Consider the following 24,245-nt stretch of genomic DNA (forward strand, 5'->3'; position numbering starts at 1 on the left):
AAAAGCATTAGATTATTTTTTAGAACAGCTGGTTCAATGGGATCTGATTTAAAATAACTATACTGAGTTCATGTTGAGATGGTACCAACCTCATCCAGTAGGGCTTCTGTTCACATTCTATTCACTGCACTTGGTGTATCTGAGAACTCTCTTTTATTTATTTATTTATTTATTTATTTATTTATTACATTTTTATACCGCCCAATAACCGAAGCTCTCTGGGCGGTTCACAAAAATTAAAACCACAATAAAACACCCAACAGGTTAAAAACACAATTACGAAATACAGTATAAAAAGCGCAACCAGGATAAAACCACACAGCAAAATTGATATAAGATTAAAATACAGAGTTAAAACAGTAAAATTTAAATTTAAGTTAAAATTAAGTGTTAAAATACTGAGTGAATACTCTTGCATTTGATGTCTAAATCAGTTTTGCTTTCAACCTTTGTAGTTCCTAGTGAGCCTGGCCGTTTGGCTTTCAACGTAGTCTCCTCCACTGTCACACAGCTGAGCTGGGCTGAGCCTGCCGAGACTAATGGGATGATCACAGCCTATGAAGTTGGCTATGGGCTTGTCAATGAGGGAAACAGTAAGTTTGGATTCCATTTGCTCTCCTTGTCATGCTACCATCACCTTGAAAGTGACGAGTCCTGGCTGAACCAATAAACATCCTTTTATTTTTTTGCATTTATTCAGTAGAGTGCATTTAGAGAACATCAACGGGGTCTGTCATTGCTGAATCTTATAGGGCTGGATCCATGAATGTCAAACAATCCCAAAATGGTAGTGATAGGAGGCAAAAAGGGGAAAATAGCAGCGTGGATACTAGGCTTTAATATCCATTTCATTGACTAGTTGTAGTCAGCTTGTGAGGCTTAGCTTTGCCTCTCTGGGTGGGGTTCTTTATTGAAGGCTGCGTTTTCTTTTTGAGGCCTTAATAGTATCTGGATGTTTCACAAAGTGCTTGATGTCATGAGATATTACCAGGGAAAGGGAAAGGAACCTCTCGTGCAAGCACTGAGTCATTACTGACTCTTGCAGGGATGCCAGCTTTCACTGACGTTTTCTTGGCAGGCCTTCTAGCGGGGTGGTTTGCCATTGCCTTCCCCAGCCGTTATTACCTTTCCCCCAGCTAACTAGGTACTCATTTTACCGACCTCAGGAGGATGGAAGGCTGAGTCGACCCGAGCCGGCTGCCTGAAACCAGCTTCCGCTGGGATCGAACTCAGGCCGTGGGGAGAGTTTCAGCTGCAGAAACTAAAAAAAAACCTCCTGTCACAACTACTATTTTTATTTATTTATTATATTTTCTACCTTTCCTCCAAGAACCCTTCTACCCACCCTATTTTAACCACCCTATTTTACCTTCGCAACAACTTTGTGAGGTTGGTCCTTCATCAGTCCAATGAGTTTCATAGCTAAGTAGGAGATTTGAACTCTGGTCTCCCTGGGTGTAGTCTGATGATCCAGTGATTACACCATGCTGACTTTAGCAGTGCCTGCCCATCTGACACAGGAAGGAAAGCAGATTCACTGCTAGACTGACAGGGGAAAGCCACAGAAAGAGTTAGGCTAATCCTGCAAATGTGACAAGGCTAATTTATAATCGATAAGCAATATTATGCAATGAAGATAGGTACAATTTATTTTCTTTTGAAAAATGACCTTTTCCCCTGGAATTCTGCAAAAAAAAAATTCAAATTAGTTTTTCCTGATTTCTTAAGACTATAAACAGCTTGCCTCTCTTGTGAAATCGCCAATCAAATAAATGGGAATATCTCAAGACCATTCATTGTAGTGAGACAAAAAAATTGCCCTAGTTAATAAAAGGACCCTGAATAACTCCTGGGCATTTGAACATTTCAAAAGGAACTGTCTGAAAGAGGAAAATGTACCTTGAAAGTGTACAGTCAGGTATTGCAGCATCGTAATGGTTGTTTTTAAAGGCTTGGATCCAAAGGGGTTTTGTGCAAACAGAAGGAGACTTCTGCTGGCTCAAGGCAGCTCCACATAATTCTTCTGATCTCTCTATTCTGCTACAGCACCTCCCCTCCCAACACACACCATGCCTCACCCCAATGCTATCCCAGAGGGTCCATCTAACCCCAGGAATGGCTTGGCTCTGTGTGTGTGTGTGTGTGTGTGTGTGTGTGTGTGTGTGTGTGCGCGCGTGTGCATGCAGGTGGCCGTATAGGGTGTGTGAGGTGGAAGTAGGAGTTGGGGTACCAGGAATGCCTTACTGCATGAGTTGGGTTCTATTTCCTCTTCTCTGGATCCAACCCAAAGTGTTGGATGGGACAGGTTAGAAATCTAAACAAGCAAAAAAATAAATAAACTCAGCTCAGTATATAAGGAACACTGTTATAATAATAAAAACAAATAATAGGTGCAATAAAATCACTTTTAGGATCATTGCTTTGCAAAGATTTTGGACTCAGTTTAGATGGAAATTGGGCACAGTACTTAGCTATTACTATGTATAATTCCTTGACATGAATATAAGTTGCCCCTTCATTAAGATGCAGAAACACTAAAGTCTTAAGAGAACAAACCGGCTGTTCATGCTGCATTGGCATTACTTCCATTTCTTTGTTAGTGTGAAAATGGACCATCAGATCCATTCTTATGCACAAAGAATTGGGATTCTGTGGACAGTTCCATGCTCAGGAGGCAGAGCAACCAATCTGCTGCTGTTTAGCAAGAAGGAGATTGTACACAATGACCAATGGTTCCACTCGCACAACGGTCCTATAATGCACATTTGTGTGTTGCTGGATTGGGGCAACTGAATCTTATTATTCTACATAGTTATACAATAGGATGGTGAGGAAATAGAAGAGAAGCTTGAATACTTGAATAATTCAAGCCATCTGCACACTGTGGCATTAATATCTCCCTTAATTTGGAGTATCACCTCAGATTCTGTATTAACGAGGTCAGCTTCGGGAAAGTACTTTGGGGTTATCCTATAGAAGGCTCTTTAGTTTAAGACGGAGTCAGAAGCTGATTAACTTAGAAAGAGGCAAACATAGCAAAGGGGGGAAATATTACATCCATATTTGTTTGCAGGACCCATTGGGCCGGTAAAGAAAGTCATGGTGGAAGGCGCCAAGAAGCGGATGGTTCTGATCGAAAACTTGCGGGAATCGCAGCCCTATCGCTACACAGTAAAAGCCAAGAATGGAGCTGGATGGGGACCTGAAAGAGAAGCTACTATCAACTTGGCCACACAACCCAAACGCCCTATGTCCAGTGAGTTGTCATCCTAGCAGCCCATATGCATATAGTCAAGCTTCTATTGTGCGAAATTTTTGGTTTTAACTTGGAATGATGTTCCTTTATTCATCACACTCAAGATGTCTTCCCTTACCTTTGCACTCTGTTGTGGGATTATTGCACAAGGTGTGCTATATCATGTACCTCAGAAAGATGGGTTGTGGAATATGGTTGCATGAGTGTCACAAGCAATCGTGACTGTGACTGTGACGTCTCTAGCAACAAGCATCAAGCTGTTTGTGAACATTCTTCTTTTTATTTATTTTTTAAAGAGTGTGTTCTAGCAGCTGTGCCCTATCCCAGTGTGCAGTTCCAGTGCTAGTGTACTCATTCTATTTGATTATTATTTTTAAGTATGGCTGGCTATCCACCTTCACCTCCGCCACGGTGAAACTATTCTCCATCCTTCAGGATAGAATATCATGCCACAGGCACTGGATCAAAACATGTACTGGCATCAAATTAAAAATAACATGCCGTTGGGGCTCGCTGCATTTGAATGTACGGAAATGCTGTACTGATGCACCTACTAATGGTTTCTTCTTTCTTGTAGTTCCCATCATCCCTGATGTGCCAATCATTGATGCTGAAGGAAGAGAGGATTATGACAGCTACCTAATGTACAGCACGGAAGTACTGCGTTCTCCAGCTGGTAGCAAACACCCCAGCGTCTCGGATGATTCTGGTACAGTGTACATTGTTGCAGTTTGCAAACACCTTTGGACTAGATCTACACAGTACTGCTTTATAATGGTATTGAAGTGCACTGATAACTGTTGGGGCACATTACGCCTTCCATATACTACTATCATAGTGTTACTTCCTGCTTTTTCTGCCACATTATCCAAAATACCGCAACAAATGTCATTGTGTGTCCTATGAGGAATAAATGCTGAAGAGGGATATAGAGTTACCGTGGTGGGATCATAATGCTATGACACAAGAAGGTGTAGATTTTTATTTTTTTGAGATGTTCTTGGTCTTCCTTAAGGACTGAGAGAAGAGAAGGTAAAACAAAACAAAAAACAAAAAAACCTATTTGAAGTATTTTCTAGCAAGAAGACAAATAATCCCCCCCCCCTCCGGTTTATTTCAAGGCAAAGAAATCATGACTTATGCTCTGGGAGATTGAATTTGATGGCTGTCAGGGGATATCTGCTAGCCATGTTACACCAAGGTTTCATATTTCAATGTGTCCTATGAATAGAATTTCAACAGTGGAGAGTTCCTGTTTGATTGTTTGTGAACCTCTGGTAGATCAACCCCTTTGCATAGTGGTGCTTCAGTTGCCTCATAGAATGCGGCAAACATTTCAGTAAGTAGCAGTCACGCCAGTCCTACCATTTGGACTTGAGCACAGGGCTTCTATTGCAGTCATGGGACTACCCCCACTGCCAACCCAACCCCATTGGAATGGCTTCCCCATTCATTTCACTGCAGTGGGGGAAACACATGCAAGAAGTCTGGGTGCAAATTTGAGTGCAGGTTGGTCTCTGGGAGGGAATCTACACGTAGTACTGAAGGTGCTTGTGTGCGCCTCCAGTACGCTGTCAAAATGATGGTGTAGACGGCGAAAGAAGAGACGGAGGAAGAGACGGAGGAGGAGGCGGCTGGGGAACCGGCCGCGTCCTTGCCGCCGCCGCCTCCACACCGGCCACCTGCTGCCGGGGTAAGAGCCACCCGGGTCGGAGAGCTCAGCTTCCGCTTCCGCCGAGCTCTCCGACCAGGGTGGCTCTTAGCCCGGCAGCAGGAGGCCGGCAGGGAGGCGGCGGCAAGGACGCGGCCGGATTCCCCAGCCTCCTCTTCTTCCGTCTCTTCTTTCGCCGTCTATACCATCGTTTTGACGGCGCACTGGAGGCGCACGCAAGCGCCTTCAGTACTACGTGTAGATTTTCTCTGGATCACAGCTTCTGTTTCCTCTTTAAACTGAGCAAAGCATCCCGCTGTCTCCCACTGTACTTTCATTACTTGGACCTTCATGTTTGATTTTGTTGTGTTACCTCAATTACCTTGGTGAAATGTTTCATAAGCTGAGAACTACTTACCATTACCTATGTAGTCACCAGTGAAGAAGAGTTTTTTGGGGGGTCGGGAAATGAGTCTTAATTTGTAAGATGTCCACATCTACTCCTAGCAGCGAAGTAGTGTTTTGGGAACAACAAAGTGAATGCATATTATGGAAGTTCTGAGCAGACCTATATTATGTGCATTTGTGAACTTCATAGTGTACAGAGGCTACTATGAGTCAAGTTACAGGGCAAAGACTGCAATAAGGAAGCAGGTTATGGTAACATCACATCACATCATTCATTTCCCTGTTTGCCAAAATGACCCTCTAAAATATCTCAACTGTTAAAATGACTCTAAACATTATCTTAAGAAAATGTTTATTCTTCAGTGTTGGCATGGGTCAAGGGCACATGGTGAAATATGTGCTTCTATGAACTGAAGTGGCTCCGTTTCCAAAGACAAGGGTGTCACTTAGTAAAACCCTGCGCTTATTAGCTGTTTTGTTCTTGGCATTGTATTTTTCAAAGAATAAGTCAATTAGTTTTCTTCCTGCCTATCTAACCCTCTTTCAAGGAATCCCAATGTATTTGTTTGTGGTCTGTGCACTATTCTGTAAGAGTTCTTCCAGGCATTACCTTTTTATTCTTTTCATAAAAAGCTTTCACGGTTAGCTTTTCCTTCTTACCCTTTTCAACATTCGTTTCTGAATACTGAATGCAATCTTCCATAGGATAGTTGACTACTATCAGTTCATCCACGTTTTGCACATATGTCTGTCCGAGATAGCTACTCCAGCTGCTCCAGATATTAGTAGCTATCCTGCATTGTCTTTAGTTTGAATGGAACTACCCTATCTGAACACCCGCAAGAAATTCATTCATTCATTCATTCATTCATTTATTCATTTGTTACATTTATATACCGCCCAATAGCTGGTATAGAATTTCAGTTCTCATGTTTATTGCTGCCAGGAGTCAGGACTAGGGGTTTGCTCTGGGTGGCTTCTGTGCTACCCAAAGACCAGCTTAAAACCAGTTCTTCAATTAGCACTGTGATGTTTTGGCCCTTTCTTTTATAGATCAATGCTTCTGTTCTGCTTTGCATTTAAAATATTTATTCTGCGGCCACAGTCCCATATGCATGCTTATTTTGGAGTAAGCCCCAATTGAACACAGCAGGACTTATTTTGAAGGAAATATGCATAGGATCAAGATGTAACTGAAAGTTCAGTTAATCTTCAATTGTGGCCATTTTGTTTACGCTATTAACATAAAGTAGTTATTAAGGTCCAGAGCACAGAGAAATTGGAAAGTACTCCCACTCGCTATTCCCATGCTGAAACCCTATGCATGCTTAACTTCAGAGCAAGTCTTTCTGAACTCAGTGGGTCTTACAGCTGAGTAAACATCCGGAGGATATTGTCGTCCTTTTGCTCTGGGGCAAATAAATCAATCAACGCATGATAGTAGCTAAGGTTTAAAGATGTACTTAGTGCCGGTAGGACAGTTTGAGAAGCGAATTCTTGTTCCCAATTACAAGTCATGCTTAAGGATTCTGGGATTGAAAGAGGACCAACCACCTGTTGAAGGACTCCAGGTTCCATGACGCTGTCACTGAAATGTGATGTTTGCTTTGCTTTCTTCAATTCAGTGTTTGAATTACAGGGGCCAGTTGTGGGAGCACCTTAAGCTATTGTTTTGAGAATGCTGTGTGTGGTGAGGGTGGTGTTATAATTTGTCTAAACTTGGTGGGAGACAGAGAATGGGCTTGTGCATTTCATTAAGGGCCCCCCAACCGTCCCCACATAAGTTGAGCACTGGTTCATTTGGTGCGGTACATGAGTGGCTGGCCATGTTCACGGCCACTGCAGGTGCTTTTGATGAATTCTGGCCCCTCCCATGGAAGTTGGTTCTAGGAGGGGACCAAAGAAGAGCTGCAGGTAGCTTGCAGGTGGTGGACTGCCTCCTTTTTACCCCTCCTCACCCTTCCAACAGTGCCAACCCAAGTACTTCCACTTGTTCCAAAAGGCTCTCGGTGGAAATATGTGCAGCTGCTGGGGGACGAGCTGGACCTTCGTCGCGTCGCCTGGAGGCTCCCAGCAGAATTGATCCCTCGTTACTCGGACAGCAGTTGCTTTTCCTCGGACACGGAGGGTCTCCTCCATGAGGATAGCACCCACTCTGAGCTAGTGGACAGAGATGCAGCCAGCAGCAGTCTACCAAGAAGTGGGACTCCCCGGCCCCAACCAGGTGAAGGGCAACTGGCTTCCCCCCTCCCAGTGATGGTCCTGTCTTGTCCTCCTCCAAGGGCCTGGAGCCAAGTTCTCGCCTCTCCATTGCTACAGTAGTTACACACTCGTGTTGGTGTTGGTGTTGGCATAATATCTGACCATCTGTCATAGAGTCTGCCTGTGATATGTTCTTGTGCCCTGTCTGTGTATGCACATTGTGAAATGCCAAGGTCATTGCGTGCCCATGGAATGGAATGGGACACTGCTAAGAGGCTGCATCTGCAAGAGCCATATGTTCTTTAGCACGTGGGATATTTTAAAAAAGAGAGTATTGTCTATTACGGCCATCTTCTGATAGTGGAGTCTGCATTAGCAATGATACTTAGCAAGTTTGCCTGCCTTGCCAGTTCGAGAGCTAAATAGGAAGGATTGTCCACATAATAGCCCAGTTATGAGGGGAAAGAAGAACCCAGGAAGCTGCTTTATACCCTTAGACCGTTGCTCCATCTAGTCCAGTATTGTTGACACGGACTGGCAGCAATGGCTGTCCAGGGTTTTAGGCAGCGTATTTTCCCCAAACCTACCTGAAGATGTTGGGATTGAACCTGGGACCTTCTGCATACAGTGCAAGAGTTCACTGAGCTACAGGTGCCAAGGCTGTCTTTGTTGTTCAAAAGAGTAGTTTTTAAAGCAAAGTAACCCTCTGTTAAACTTGCTTAGTCTTCTCATGAACTCCCCATGGTAAGAATTAATGGTTTTAGACAGAGTCTGTGGGTGCCCAGAAAACTGACTAAGCAGTATAACTTCAAAAACATCAGATTTGCCTTCTAGAATAGACCAAGGTTCATACAGGGGATATTCCACTATGTAATCAGTCAACTCACTCTGGGTTTAAGGCATTCTAACATGGTTGTTCATAAATTTAGTGCATTCCTATGGCCATTTGGAAGGAACCAATGTATTCCTTTGGCCATTCTCTGTCATTCGTTTTAGCATGTCCCTCTATCTATTCTGCATTGTTTCTAGTACTGGCTAGCCTGATACTACTGAAGAACTCAAAAGCAGGGCAGAAGGGTGATGGCCATCTGGCCCCGGCAGGTTTAATGCCTCTGAATATTTGCAATTCATGCAAATGCAAAAGGTTGCAATTTGAAAGCCTCCATTTAGCTATTGTGGCTATTAGTATGCCTGTTTTACATGAATTTGTCTAATGAATGTCATAACATTTCTAACCAACTGATTACAGTCATGTCTCCTCCTCTTTCGCCAAGGGCCCTGCAACCAGGCTTTAACCTGCAGGTGGTTGTTTGAAAGTGGATTTAAATAATGCTAACTGTTTCCTTTCCAGTGGATCTTACAAAAATACAATTCAATAGTGAACTATATGAAGCATTCCTTACCTTATTTTTAATTGCCCTCTCTGAGTCAAGTCCATACAGTTCTTAGAAACATCATGACATGGCTGATGTACTGGAACTACCTTAAGAACTGTGGATTTAAGTGGTGTAAAGTGTGTGTGTGTGTGCGTGCGTGCGTGCGTGCGTGCATGGGGAGCTTCTCATGTGGCTGACAATGGTTGTGAAGCCCCCAAAATGTGCATTCTAGACTTGCAGCTAAAATACATTAGTGAATATTCTGAGAAATCTTTAGTGCAGGTTCTCAACTCAGCTTAATTAGATTGATGTACATAACCATGGATACTGATAATGAATGTTGTTAACTTTAGTGAACTGAATCTTTTCCAGAACAAATGATGAATGGCCGAATGGACTTCACCTTCGCTGGCAGTGGTGGAAGCCTGACCCGGAATGCATCTTACGGCAACAACTACCTAAGTCCACATGTATACCATGAGAGAAGGGTAATCGGAAACTCATCTCTGACGAGGGATTTTACTACAGTGGTGTCTGGACATGGTGAGTGTTGGGTTGAATCCGGTACTGTAAACAGAGCTAATCTATCCATGATATGACGCTTCCCTCCAATACCACCAGAAGTAGCAACTTGCTTCAGTTTAATTGCTTCTTGCTAGTTAACAAGAAAACACTGGCAAGTTCGAAGGTTTTCACAACAACACCAGCATCAGGGATGAATGCTACTTGAAAGCACAGTAGGAAAGAGCACATTTTCTTGCTCTCTCGCTCTGTCCTGCCCAGATAGGATATTTCAGGGTCTTCCCCAAGGTTCCAGCACCACTGCGAGAAGGCGCCCCTTGTCCCTTTTCCTCACACTATTTCTTAGGAGGAGCTTTCAGAACTGAATGAATTCCTACTGTTTCCTCTCTCCTTCATTTGATGTCATTTGTGACTTTTCTTGCCTTCCCCAACCTGATACCCACCAGATATAATGCACTGCAACTCCCATCATTCCCAGACAGCACAGCCACTGTGACTGGAGTTGCATTCCAACACATCCGAAGGGCACCAGTTTGGAGAAGGGTTCTGTCGCTCCATGGTTACCTTCTGCTTGTAAGCCTCCAAGTGTCAATTCAGCACTAGGGCAGAGAAGGCACTCTTCCCCCCCCCCCCCACCCCTCAGACTATTCCCTCTGGTGTGCTGGCTTGTATTGGTATGGCAGTCTCTTCTGGTGTCTTCAATGGTGCTTATTTCTTTCCCCTTGTTCTGCCCTATCCTGTAGACCAGTCCAAGAGTATATTCCCTCCTGTACATGAAGATGCTGAGAGGATGGCCCTGATGCCACAGGATGTGGCCAGGAGGGCAAAAGTGAAGGGTTACTATGGCAACAGGGATTCTATAGTCATGACTGATGGGCCCTCTTGGATTTTCAAATACCTAGGTACAGCAAATGGTATAGCATGGCTACCTGTCTCCCTGGATGTTTGCCCCAACTACAGTGACTCATCACCCCATACCCAGCTAATCTATCCAGTCCTCCATCTGCTTTGTATACATGTGTGTATGTGTGCATGTGCAAATTTAGTCTGCCCTCCATCACAACCCTTCCTGCTCCTTCACTATGTTACCTTTCACATGCCGGCTGCATCATTTAAATTACTACATAGCTATCCAAGCTGAACAATGCTTGTTAACAATCCTTAACAAGCCAATTGTTTTATGTCTCTGTGTCCGTTTCCACAGGCCTTTCATTGAGATGTGGCAGGGAGAACAGTGCAAAATGCCCCTCTTTAAACTTACTGGCCTAGATCAAGAGAGCTACTGTGGTTCAGACATTGCTGTTAATGTTATTACTTCAATAACCAAGGACTTCCTTACCTCTCAAAATTCCTCTCTGGTCTTGAAGGTGCCTTTTACATCCAGGATAGCATGTACTTCTGGGGGAACTTCAGATTCCACCAAAGGAAGGTGCTTCCTGGACTCCCAAGACCAGTTGTATCTTTTGTTTAATAGATTTATAGCCCCATTTTGTCTCTCTGTGCAGGCATGTCAGGGCAAGGTTCACAGTCCACGGTGCATTATGCCCTCCCGCAGAAGGCCAGGGGCCGCACTCACTCCGAAGATGTCCATGAAGCACTGCACAGCCTGGACACAGTGCTTCAGGGTGAGTGAGCTTAACCTGGCCTCTGCATGGGACCTAGCTGTGCCCTGAGGGAGCCAGGAGAAAGAGGAGCTTGCTTGACATATCAGATCTCCTGTTCTTTCTGGGCTTTTCTACACAAGGCATTTATTGTTCTCTCGTCATTCCCTACTCACAATTGTTTACTGGTCCTTTAGACAGTGCCATGACCCTCCAGTTATGCTTCTGTGTACCTTTTTTAGCCGCTGCCCTCCCACTAAATGTATTCCACTGCCCAACTGTTCACTTCAGCATCTAAACTCCTTCTAGCCAGATTCTCAACAGGTCCGATTAACCCTTTGTCGTATGAGGGGCCGTTCTGTTTGTTCTCCTTGGACACAAAAGCTGCTGTCACACACTTGCACAAGTCCAGCTTTGGGACCTTTCCCTGCCTTCAGTTCCAAACCCATGACTTTCTGTCTCTGCCTCAGATTCCAGGATGCAGCTGGGTGTCCCCGAGACTCCTACCCGCTTAGTCTTCTCTGCCCTGGGGCCTACCTCACTGAAGGTCAGCTGGCAGGAACCGCACTGTGACAAAGAAGTGCAAGGATACAGCGTGCAGTACCAGCTCCTCAACGGAGGTCAGTGAAACTCCCTCTGCTGGTCTCTTAGGGTAGGCCAAGGGACATTGTATGAGGAACCCTATTTTGTTGAAAGGTATATTTACAGAGTAAGCAGTATACAAAATATAACTTGGAAGTTAAGAGCAGAAAGCTTTTGTCTCCTGCTTAGTATAGAGAAATTACTCATGATTTTATCGCTCCTTGTTTTGCAACAAGGGTTAGAGAAACCTTCAGATGTTTTGGACTACAACTCCTGGGGGGATTCTACACGTCGTACTGAGGCCGCTTCCATGCGCTCCCAGTGCGGCCCCAAAGCGATCGTGTAACTTGCCTGGAGAAGCGACGAGAAAGAGGCGTCCACCCCGCCTTCTTCCGCCGAGCTCTCCGTCCCGGCCGGCGAGGAAGTAGGTGGGTGGCGGCAGCGGCAAGGATGCCTCTTCCTCGTCGCTTCTCCAGGCAAGTTACACGATTGCTTTGGGGCTGCACTGGGGGCGCATGGAAGTGGCCTCAGTACGGCGTGTAGAATCCCCCCTGGCATTCTCAACTATTGCCATGCTGACTGGGGCTGATGGGAGTTGTTGTTGTTTAGATTTCTTAGACACCTTTCTCAAAAGAGACTCAAGGCGACTTACAACAAAATCAGAATATGCAAATTTTAAAACATAGAATAATTACCAACTGAAATATAGCCTCTCCCATAAAACAACTGAAACATCAGTCACAACCATAAAATCAATTGATGCATTAAATAGCCCATCATATATCATCAAATGACTGAGAACAGAAGTAAGTCTTAACCTAGCACTGAAAAGATTACAACGTTGGGGCCAGGCGAGTCTTGCTGGAGAGAGCATTTCATAATTTTATTTATTTTATTGCATTTTTATACTGCCCAATAGCCGAAGCTCCCTAGGCGGTTCACAAAAATTAAAACCATTCAAAGTATAAAACAAACAGTATAAAAACACCACCAAAAAAAATCACCATCCTCTGAATCACCCTCGGAGGAGGCACCCAGAAGCCCACAGATGTTGGTCATAAGGTATGGATAGATTCATACTGTTGAAGTCCAAAACATCTGGATTGCAACGTTTGGGGATGGCTGGGCTAGAGGTATATTTCCAAATGGATACAGGATAGCCACCAATCATAGAGCAGCTTCAGAAGATCAAAACAGTTGGGAGGAGGGAAAGTGCAAGTGCTTCTGTCACATTTTAATCATCCAAAGCTGTCCATGCAACTCCTCTTCATTCCTGCATGTGGCTGCTCCAGATGCAGAGAAAGCACACACATCTCCCCACAGGTGAGGGAGAGGAACATGCTCAGTTTTGAGCATTCAAAGCAAACAGTGGAAGAGAAAGAATCAGTGGCTTGAACTCTTCCTACTTTTCAAACACCTTGGGCTAGCCTGCAGCTGCTTCTATTAGTGGCACTAATAATACTAGGAGAAAGAAGAATCCTCAATAGAAGCAGAAGAAAATGTTATGCCTGACGAGCAACAGAAGGAAGCTAAATAATGTCTGAGGAAATATCTTTTACCACCAGCTTTTGTGACATTTGAACGAGACCTCAAGGAAAGGGAATGAGGTATGCAGGAAAATTAATACCACATGGGTTGGGAAATTCTTTTCTAGATTTCCATTTTTCAGGGATGTGAGTCGTTCAGGCTGCTTCACACAAAATGAAATTATTTATTATTTATTGCATTTTTATACCGCCCAATAGCCGAAGCTCTCTGGGCAGTTTACAAAAATTAAAACCATGAAAACCATTAACTATCCAGAAGTGACTGCTGTGTACAGAACGTGTGTGATGCACTCATGCCTATTTCATTGTATGTAGGCATGGCAGGACGTCACAGCCAGTTACAGCCTCTAACCAACAGCATTTCCACATGATAAAATGTGTGTGTGTATTTGGGGGTGAGGGAAACTTTAAAAGTGCATGTGTGGCCAATTTTTATTAAGGAATTAGGTTCTCTATGCCTCTTAAGCTCAGTGCTTTTCATCAAGGACCAAATCTACGTAGTCTTCTCTACACCAGTCAAGGATCTATTGGAAGGCACTTTTTTAGCTGGAATGTGGAGACTATGATTCCATCCCTGATGAAGAACACTTGACCCAAAATGTATAGGGCAACTTCATTCCCTATAGGCAATACCTGTGGTTTTTGTTTTTCCTTGATGTCTGGTTGCTGAAGGGACAACCTTACAGGTCCCCCCCCCTTAATGTCGCAAAGTAGACATGTGTGCATTAATCCTGCATGAAGAACTTTTCATGAGATTCTCACAATTTTCTACCCAGCAGCTACTTCTGTATAGAAAATTAATCTTCTGCGTAGCAGCTTTCATTGGCTAGAAGTCGCCCCACCCCACAGAAGTCTCAGTTTGCTGGTGGAAGCTGCAGTTTTGATCCTCGTGGCTTGTGAAAGTGACTGCTGCGTCTTCTCCCCTTCTTCCCCAGGAGACATTCAGAGGCTTACTATTCCCAACCCTACTCAGAACTCGGTGGTGGTGGATGACCTGCTGCCAAATTACTCCTATGTCTTCAAAGTGAAGGCCCAAAGTGACGAAGGTTGGGGTCCAGAGAGAGAAGGCGTGATAACCATTGAGTCACAAGTGGATCCACACAGCCCTCTGAGTCCTCTTCCAGGTAATGTGGCCTCCATAGTTTACCTGTCATTATAGAATGAGCTTATTACTCAGTTTTATGTGTTGCTGGTATGTTTCTGTCATCCCAGAATTTTTGGTTCTCTTTGACATTTATTTCCAACTATGCCTCCTTTTCGGAGCATCAAAATAAAATCATGCTTATTCTCCATGAAAACTGTGTGTTGTGAAATTTAACTTCTCAGGAATTTCGGATATGGGAAGAGGGAATAAGGAGTGGAAAGAGAGGGAACAATAGGAAGTAAACTATTGTACTTTCAAGCTGAAAATAGTAATTAATACAGTTTTATTTATTTACTAGTAGCACAATCCAGTTTTTTAAAAAAACTTTTAAACGTAACTTTGACATTTCTTTAAAAAGTTAATCTAAAATTTCAAAACCAGCAAAATTGGAAATTCAACATTTGCATTGCAAAACTAAATTTTTTTGGAGGACTTCGTAAGATGGCAATGTGTCAGCACTAGACTCAGAATAAGGTAGACTCAAGTTTTACCACCAAAGGCTGAGTCTTGTGAGATTTCTAGTTTGTGGGTTTTTATTTGAATAGAATAATTCTGAATGTCAAAAACGTAAATTTTAACATTTCCAATTTTGACACAAGAATTCATATCAGAAAACAGAGGTAGATTTTGCATAGTGGATGGTAAAATGTTACATTATTATAAAGATTGTGAATTTGGGGCATGAATCAAATTTAAAATTTTGCACATATCAGTGCTGCTGCTCATTCCTTCTGTTTTCTTCTTTAGAGCACTGACCTTTTGCTCTTACTTTTATAGGTTCACCATTTACCTTGAGCACACCCAGTGCGCCAGGGCCCCTGGTGTTCACAGCCCTGAGTCCAGATTCCCTTCAGTTGAGCTGGGAGAGACCCCGCCAACCCAATGGCTTAATTCTGGGCTACATGGTCACCTGTGAAACATTGCATGGTGGAGGTATGTGAAAGTTCTGAAACTAATTGTCAATCAGGGATTGGATCCAGGATTTGTCTTCTGCGAGAGAAAGGGCTCCATTTGCGGAAGGTCCTTTAGCCCGATTTTTTAGGATATTCCCCCACAGCTCACCCCATTCAGCAGTGTCTCCTGACTCTCTGTGTAGCATTTCCAGGGGGCTGGAGAGGCTGCCGTGGTAAGGAGGGAACAGAGAAGTCCACTTCCACCAGAGCAGTTGATCCAGCTTAAATCTGGATCCAACCCCAGTTATGGAATTCCCTGTGCATACACACATACACACTTCTTGACCCTGCATGCACTGGGCTCTCTCTGTGCATCAGACCTCTGCAGGTTCACAGGAGGCACTGAATTGAAGTGTCTGGCAGGGCAAAAGAGTGGGCAAGGTAGATAGATGTCTCTGATAGGGCTTTAGTGTTTGTTCTTCAAGTTCTTCTACCTGTTGTTTATGTTTATGTTTACTTAGGAGAACCCAGGAATATCTATGTGGAGGGCGACAGCCCAGAGACCAGCCTGACAGTGCCCTACCTGAGTGAAAATGTTCCATATAAGTTCAAAGTGCAAGCAAAGACCACTCAAGGCTTCGGGCCTGAAAGAGAAGGCATTATTACCATTGAATCTCAAGATGCAGGTAACATGGATTCACTGAAGTAACTGGACACTTGGTTCTTCTTCACAATATGTCTGAGCATGGAGAAACAGGTGTTTTCTTGAAAGGAATGCATAGATTAGGCGTATGTTGAGCAGGGAGGCATCAGGGTTTCTGCTGAAGACCTCCGTGTAGCTCATTGCATGGAATACAGCCAGAGGAGAGACAGGAGTGGAAAATGTCGCATGTGCATTACAGTGAGCATTTGTGTGTATGTGTGGGGGCGTCATTTGACAATTGTTGTGGCACTTGAGCGATCATCTCATTTCCCATGTCCTGCAGTGTAAACATATGCAGTCTTGTAATTTCCTTTCTGGCTTATCAAGGGCATGGCCCCAGTGTGTACCAAACATTATATATTTGTCAATTCCCCCTGTACATTGCATTTTAATTAAAAAGTCAGCACTGGGCAAGGAATTCTTTCTTATTAAGACCAAGCCTAAATAAAGTGACCCGATTGTTTATAAAGGAAGCTTGCAGAATTGGCTGGTTTCCTCAGGGTTTATCTCCCTGCCCCACCCTTCTTTAGTTTTGCCTATAATTTATGTGGGTGAGTTCTTAATAAATCATTTCTACAAAGAGTGGTTTAGCTTGGGATCACAAGCGATTGGGGAAGCTGTGCCTTGGACATGACGTGTTAGGCAGAGGTTCATCAGGTCTATAGGTAACATGTACTTGGGGAAACTGCTGCATCTTTGAGTTTCTTCCTGGACTCACCCCTCTACCAGGCTGTGCTCAATGTCAAGCTGAAAGACCAAGGCAGAGTATGAGGTGCATGGAATATAATTTGTAAGCAATCATAATATGCAAGACTGGATCAAGTCTTCGCTGCTTAAAGGATAGCATCATGTTTGATTTACGTTCAGTTTTCTTGTAATTTGGAGCATGAATAGAAATTGTTGGTGCCCCTTCATGTTAAAGCGAAAATATGCTGACTATGGAAAAACAAATTGAATTTGTGTAGATGTGCCTGGCTTTTGGTATCTTTTTCCATTTTGAAGCTCTCTTCAGCCCCCATTTTATTGCAAGAAAAAGGTTGACTCTAAATGGAGAAATTTAGGAAGATTACTATAGAAATTCTAGGAATTATTATTAGTTTTATTTTGCCAACCTAGGCCTTGTAAAAAAAATAGTCAAGCTTTTCTGATGTACCATTTTTCAGAGGCTATTTTAATGACTTCAAATTGAATGGGAATTAGACATTCAAGAGCTGAATTAAAATGGATTTTCCTTTTCTTTCTGATCCAGGTTCATTCTCTCAATTTGGAACCCAGCAATTCACTAGGGAGGAGGTGTTCAGTCTCCCCAGGGAATACAACACCCTAACCAGCACCACTCACTCCCCACTGGATCCTTTATACGCAGGTAAGCAAGGAAAACTATGAAGAACTAATGTTCACAAATCTCAAACCATTTGTGAACATTAACAGAATATGGCCCTCTCTGCCCCTTCCCAGGTACCACAATTCACAACAGTAACACTGCTGCTTTCTCACAGGAAAGCAAAGTGGAAAAGAGCAGAAATATCCTTACATCACTTCACTGAATACTATCCTCCTCGTGTGTCAAGGAATGCACTTCTGTTGATAATAAGTGTGTGGACAGGCATAGCTGTTTCTGAATGAAGTGCCCGCTGGCATTTACCCTGTTGATGTGAACATAGGATCACCTTCTCAGTACAGAAGCAGTCAAATGGGCAATTCTTTGACATGAAGCATGGTTGTTTTGATCATTCCCAATCTTGACATCAGTATTTGCTAGCAAGAGTTTATGTGACTTCTGTGATCCTCAGCTTCTGGTCCAAAGCATACAACCGCCGCTGCTGTCAGCTAATGCTATACCAAATCTTGCATCTCTGGCCCTGTAAAATGGATTTAGGCCATGGCTAGACGAGGGGGTCGGAGGGTGACGATCTCGCAATTTTACGATCATGAGATCGTCACCCTGGTTTACACATGGCGCGCGAGATCACGGCCACCATTTTTTTAAAGGGGAAGGAGCGCACGAGCACTTGTCCGAAAACTGGTACGTTTTTTTGAAAAAAGCCTCGCCCTACCCCCACCCCACCCCCGATGGGCACAGAGCTCCTGAGGAGCTGTGTGCCCATGCCCGGCTCCTTGTGGTTACTCACGAGGAGCCGGGACAAACCATGACGTCCAGCCTCACGTTCTGTGGTCTCGGGATCATCCCGAGACTGTGGAAAAAGCACAACAGAAGCGTAGGGCGATATCCGGGGAAAGGAAGGGTTCATCCCTCCCTGCTCCCAGGATGCCCTGTGTGTCATGTGGACACACAGGGGCGATCCTTGAGATGTCACCTCGTCTAGCTGTGGCCTTAGTCTCCACAGGCTGATACATTCATGGGCAGGCACACACATGCGCACTGACACAGGAGCTGCTCACTTGTTTTGTCCCTTCTTGTTCCAGATGGCATGTTGATGACCACTCAGCGAGTGGAGAGTGGCAGCACCCTCACCCAGCAGGTCACCAAAGAATTTGTCACCAGAACCATGATGTCTAACAGCAGTGGGACATTCTCCAGACAGACAGAGAGGCAACTCTATGAAGCTTGAGTCAGGAAGGAAGCTGCCAAAGGGACACTTGGATTCCAAGTAGGCCTGCTCTGTGGTCAACTTCCAGAATGAGGTGGATGGTGCCCACTGCACTGCATCAGCACTAAAAGCACAGGACATTGCTTTCGAAATACCACTGGGCGGAGGCTGCATGCAACCCATGTGGTACCCTAGAACATTATGGAAAGAGTTTTTAGCAAGATGCTTGGCTATGGAGCGCTCTTGGCTAGTTCTGTTTTGAGTCGAGCTCCTGGCCATTTCATGCTTTGCTTGGCTGCTTTGACTACACTGGACTGAGTTTGTTTTGAAATCCCCATCTCTCACCATACCTTATTGGTTGTGCTGTTTGTTTTATCTTGATCTGTTCCCAAGTCTCCAGAGCTGTCCCCCTCTTCACCAACATTGTTAATACTACCAACACATTATTGCCATGCTCTAGGGGAGAAAAAGGGCTTCGTACTGATTTGTGTACGTGTATCCCCTCCAACCCAGGGAATGGAATGTTATCCAGATTCTCTTACTACATTTATGTGTAAATTCCCCAGCTGCTAAAGTGTGATACTGCAGTAACTGATTAGTACATTAATTTGCATAGCACCCACCACCCACAATGCTTTTTGGGTCACGGTTGCTTAAAAATATTGTAGTTTGCCGTATGTATGTATATATGTATGGGGGCTTTTTTAAAAAAGCAAAGAATCTCTTACCTTTGTAAAACTCCAGATGCAACAAGGAGTCAAAATTTCAACACTAATCCCCAACTACCTTCCACAGAACCAAGCATTTGGCATGGCACTTATAATCAGTGAATGTCCTTGCCGGAAGAAGCCTTTAAAATGAAGTTATATTTCATTTTAACCAATGAGTTCAACTGCTCTCTGACGAGGTTTTCATTGTGCAATCGGCCTGCCTCATTTGTGGAATTTTACAGTCTGTGTCCAGATGTTACCATCTTTGATTTATAAATCCCCCATATTTTCTGACTGCTTTTTCCATCTTTTTTCCTTGCCAAAGAAAATCCGTTGGGGAGGGAAAGACAGAATAGCTTTGCAGTGTCTTTTGACAGGTAGGGCTAGGAGCTGCCATTCTGGAAGCATCCTTAAACCAAAATCAATACTGGGACTTGCTGCTGCTGAATTCTACCCATTGCCCTCCTTCCCCTCTTCCATGTTGGCAGGGGTGGCCAAGCAGCATCGCAGGTTCATTTATTTCATTGGTCCTGATTGGCATAAGACATTAGACCCCCCCCAAGCATATTTGCCTTCCCTTCTGGGCTCTTTACCACTTTAATTTAAGCATATGTGCACTGTTATCTTAATACAACCATTGCGTACTTTTGCACAGGCACTATTCACAGAGTCCTACATTCACAAGTTGTAGTATCAGAGGCAGTAAGCCTGTATACACCAGTTGTGGGGGAACATGGATGGGAGGCTGCTGTTGCACTGTGTCCTGCTTGTGGATCCCTGGTCAACTGGGCCACTGTGTAAGCAGAGTGTTGGGCTAGATGGTCCCTTGGCCTTATCCAGCAAAGCTCTTCTTAGGTTTTTATATATAGTATCCACAACGCCCTGTGATGATTAAGTTTATTCTACCACTTTTTCTGATGTCTGTATAGACTCAGCCTGAGGTGTAGACTTGGTTCAAATTACCTGAGGAGATATCATTGGAGAGCCAGTGTGGTGTAGTGGCTAAGGTGTTGGACTGAGAGTCGGGAGATCCAGGTTCTAGTCCCCACTCGGCCATGGAAACCCACTGGGTGACTTTGGGCCAGTCATAGACTCTCAGCCCAACCTACCTCACAAGGTTGTTGTTGTGAGGATAACATGGAGAGGAGGAGGATTATGTACGCTGCCTTAGAGGAAAAAATGTGAGATATGAATGTAATAAATAAATAAATTAGGGGATGGCTATTAAGAGATCAGAAAAGGGTATCAGGTGAAACTGAAGGCAGAATCAAAGTAGGAACTGAATACAACTGAATTCAATAGTAAGACAGAAATCGTCAGATCACACTCCTGGCCTTCACACAACTGCTCAGTTCTCAGAATGTAACAATTGTTTTACCTTCCTCAGAACAGGGGCTGGATATAGTCTTTTGCTTATTTGCAGTTCTTTTTTAATTTATTTATATGTGTGCAAATTGAACAAAGAAGCCAGATGGCACAATCTCCCAAACAGTCTTTTGAACCAAGACTTTCCTTTGCTAAAAGGCAATAGACATCTAGAGAGAAGGCCCTCCATGGAACCCTGTTCAAATTGTGTGTGTTTGCTGGGTTTCCTATTTTGCATTATTGTTCCCATATAACCATGGTTTTCAAATCATGTTCTAAAGAACTCTGTGGTTATCAGGGATTCCTCAGTGAGAAGGTCAGTAATGTAGACAATAAGTTGCCCACCTGCACCAATCTTCACACAAGGTGATGCCAAGGCCCAACTGGACTTATCAGTGCCCCGCATGAACTGAGCGTGCATCCTACATGTCCCAGAATCCTCTGCAACACACACTGGTACTGTGGCGGCAGCACATGCAGTTTCCTAAACAGACAAATCCATGTGGAAAAGTTCTCTGAAAGTGGAAAATTTGAAAACCAATGTCATTACAAATATCAGCTAAGACAATTCAGTCCATGTTGCTATTGCTTTTTCTTTTGAGCAACCTTACCCCTGGGTACCTCAGATGACTGCGTGTCCCACCAACAGAACCAACTATATTTTGACTTAGTTAAAACTGGAGGAAGCTCAAAGAGTTGTGGCACAGAACTGTAGCAAATTTTTAGATTCCCAGGTGGTTGGATGTCTTCAATTTTTATCTCTGATGTACCAAGTTGGGCCCCTTGGAATCTCATTTTGGATTTTACTACTGACACTTTCTTCACACCAACAAAACTTCCCAGTTCCATCTTTCCATGGGGAATGATTTCTTTGTGGGACATAGAGAACTTGGCTAATCAATTGAGTTATTCCAAGGCTCCTTTGTTTGCAAACCCTGAACATAACAGAAAAGGCTATGTAATGTCTCTTTAGAACTTACATTGTGAAGTCACTTCCCCCTGGTCTCAACCCCTTGCTGCATATTAGAGCTTTTTACCCAAGGAGCACTAAAAGGCCTTAATATTAACCAAAGAGCCAATTTAAGCTGTCTAGCGGGCCAGATTCCAGCAGCCTAGCAGTTCTAATACGAATTTTAAAAGAGATTGTATGTTTTCACTCATGTAATGGGAGAAACACAATAGAATGTAAATTACTTTTTTTGTAGCCTATTTTGGCTTGCAGAGGTTGGTGGCATTTTAATATATATGCAGTGTGAATAATGGAACAGTCTGACAGCTGGTGTTCTGGAACAGATGGTTTTCTATTGCACTTAATAAACATTTTCTCTATGATCCCAACTGGCCTTTTTATTTCCAAATGTGTCTGATGTAAAAGAGGCTGGCTGCTGGGGCTGTTCAGGAGGTCAGGGCTGCAACATAGTTCAGAGGCAGGCCTAAACCCATTGATTTGAATGTGCTTAAGCATATTTAACTCTGCATAGGATCAGCCTGAAGACCCAAAATATTATTTAAAATTCTGACATAGGTGTTTGCTTGTTTTTTAAAATAGTTTAAACATTGGAAGGATCCAAGAATAAATGGAAGACTGGGCCAAAGGGCACAAGTTTTAGAGCTGGCGTGATCACAACGTATAAAAACAGAGCCTCAAGGTAAGGGCCAAATTTGTCTATCAAACTCCCTCCCCAAGTTTTGCAGCTGGCAGGCATAAGATTTACTGCAGTATTCTGGCAATCCACACTCCATGTCCTTGTTGTTCTGATGTGGCTAGGGTGAGCATATGGAAAGGACGGCAGGGCTCCTGTATCTTTAACAATTGTATAGAAGAGGGAATTGCAGCAGGTATCATTTGTATGCATGCAGCACCTAGTGAAATACCCTCATCATCACAACAGTTAAAGCTGCAGGAGCCCTGCCCTCTTAACCAGGTATAAAAGAGGGCAGGGTTCCTGCAGCTTTAACTGTTGCAATGAAGAGAGAATTTCACCAGGTGATATATGCATACAAATGACAACTGCTGAAATTCCTCTGGGGTAAGGGATAACCCTGTGGCAGAAGAAGTATTGCTGTAGCTGTGTGCCATGGAGACAGCCAAGGCAGTTTCTGGGCCCTCGTGTGGAACAGCTGAAATATGTGTCATACAGTTTGGTATGAACGCTCCAAAACAAAACCACACATTGTGAATATGCTAACAACAGAATTGACTGGGGTATATTGACTCTGGGACAAACTATTCATGACATGACAGTAAATGTGCATTTCCAAAGGTGTGCTTAAAACTGTCCACTTTTGTTTTGATAGAAAAGCAGCTAGCAAGCGGCAATCCAGTTCACATCCCATTTGGATCAGGAACCCATGTGTTTCCAACCAAAAAAACCACAACCCTCCATCTGCTCCTTTTCCCTTAAAGATGGTTGCTTTCCTTCAAATTAAAGTAGCCAGCTTACGCACACTTAGAGCTGTATGTAGTTTGATGTAGCATGTAGTTTGGCCCATAAGCTGGAAGATTTCTAGTAGCAGATGTTAAGTAAATACTGAGTCAGATTGTCATAATTAGAATTTTTCATCTTTGGGAAGCCATGGGTGCTCTCTCTCCACTTCATTAAAAGCTTACTATCATTGTGAATTCGCCCATCACTTCGCACATGGGTGCACAACCATTTTGGCTGTGAGGGCTACATATGATGCTGGCTCAGGAGCCACATGTGTGCACACACACACATGCTCACACATACACACTGCCAAATACCACCACCTCCAATTTAAGAACATGAGAGGAGCTCTGCTGGATCAGACCAAGGGTCCATCTAGTCCAGGACTCTGTTCACACAGTGACCAATCAGCTATCAACCAGGAACCTACAAGTAGGATACGGTGCAATAGCACCCTCCCACCCATCTTCCCCAGCAACTTAACAGTGATCCTGATAGAAATTGCTCTTTCCTTGTCCCTCTGTATGAGGATCTCTGTTGGAGGATGTGTGAAAATTGGTGGTGGTGGGATTTGGCAGTGAGAGGGTCAAGGCATCCTAGGGGGGCTACAGGTTGTGCACCCCTGATTTAGAGTATGAGCCACACTACATATTATGTTTGCCATGGGAATGCCACTAAAAATAGCCCTCCTGTAACAAGTCATCTCCCCTTCCTACCAGCACTTACAGTATGAACCAGCACTTACAGTATGAATTGGGGCTATTATACTATGACCTGCCTGCAGTAACCAATGACATGGAGCCATGGAGATGGAGAAAGAATGGTCCTTATTCAAGTGTTTAGTTGGTAGAGTAGATAACTTGTCTTGAGGAGGCTGATTTCAGAAACATCCCAATGGCAAACCTTTAGCCTATCTTTAAGTCTTTCTAGGAAAGTTACCTCCGTTACAAGCAGGAACTAGCAGGGGTGAGGGTGCGTGAGAGTATAGCCAAAAGTTCTGAGCTCAATGTAAGAATAATAGAGAACATGTCAGTGTCCTGCATACTATGAAGTCGTGAATCTCCTTGGGAAGATCATTTGGAGTTGCTTCAAGCTTACACATTCTATGTTGAAGAAACCCCACCTAACAGGATGTGGAAATCAAGGACTCTCTCAAAGCCTGTTCTTATATTACTTCTGCTACAGTCCAGAGAGGAAGCCTAACAGAGAGAGATGGGACAGGGCAGGACGTTTCAGTTACCAGAAGTGGAAGCAGAGTGCCTGTAAACAACTGTAAACTGTACATTACAGTCACCAGCTCTTTC

At 43.8% G+C, this 24,245-nt stretch overlaps 1 protein-coding gene across 3 annotated transcripts in view; it reads left to right on the forward strand.

Moving 5' to 3' along the window:
- ITGB4 (integrin subunit beta 4) overlaps positions 1-21,842 on the forward strand; it is an 81,835-nt gene extending 59,993 nt beyond the window's left edge. The window contains exons 30-41 of one of the 3 annotated variants that reach the window (XM_063120304.1): positions 456-593; positions 3,074-3,256; positions 3,834-3,965; positions 9,266-9,436; positions 10,159-10,317; positions 10,921-11,040; positions 11,487-11,636; positions 14,081-14,269; positions 15,067-15,222; positions 15,704-15,868; positions 17,135-17,251; positions 18,313-21,842. In XM_063120304.1, the coding sequence (XP_062976374.1) occupies positions 456-593; positions 3,074-3,256; positions 3,834-3,965; positions 9,266-9,436; positions 10,159-10,317; positions 10,921-11,040; positions 11,487-11,636; positions 14,081-14,269; positions 15,067-15,222; positions 15,704-15,868; positions 17,135-17,251; positions 18,313-18,458 (1,826 nt within the window). In that variant the 3' untranslated portion in view covers positions 18,459-21,842. The remainder of the gene's footprint in view (positions 1-455; positions 594-3,073; positions 3,257-3,833; positions 3,966-9,265; positions 9,437-10,158; positions 10,318-10,920; positions 11,041-11,486; positions 11,637-14,080; positions 14,270-15,066; positions 15,223-15,703; positions 15,869-17,134; positions 17,252-18,312) is intronic. The other 2 variants (XM_063120305.1, XM_063120306.1) reach the window with 2 other exon arrangements.
- Positions 21,843-24,245: the final 2,403 nt, after the last annotated feature.

The sequence above is a fragment of the Elgaria multicarinata genome, chromosome 3 (genome assembly GCF_023053635.1).
Source record: "Elgaria multicarinata webbii isolate HBS135686 ecotype San Diego chromosome 3, rElgMul1.1.pri, whole genome shotgun sequence".
In the NCBI taxonomy this organism is placed as follows: domain Eukaryota; kingdom Metazoa; phylum Chordata; class Lepidosauria; order Squamata; family Anguidae; genus Elgaria; species Elgaria multicarinata.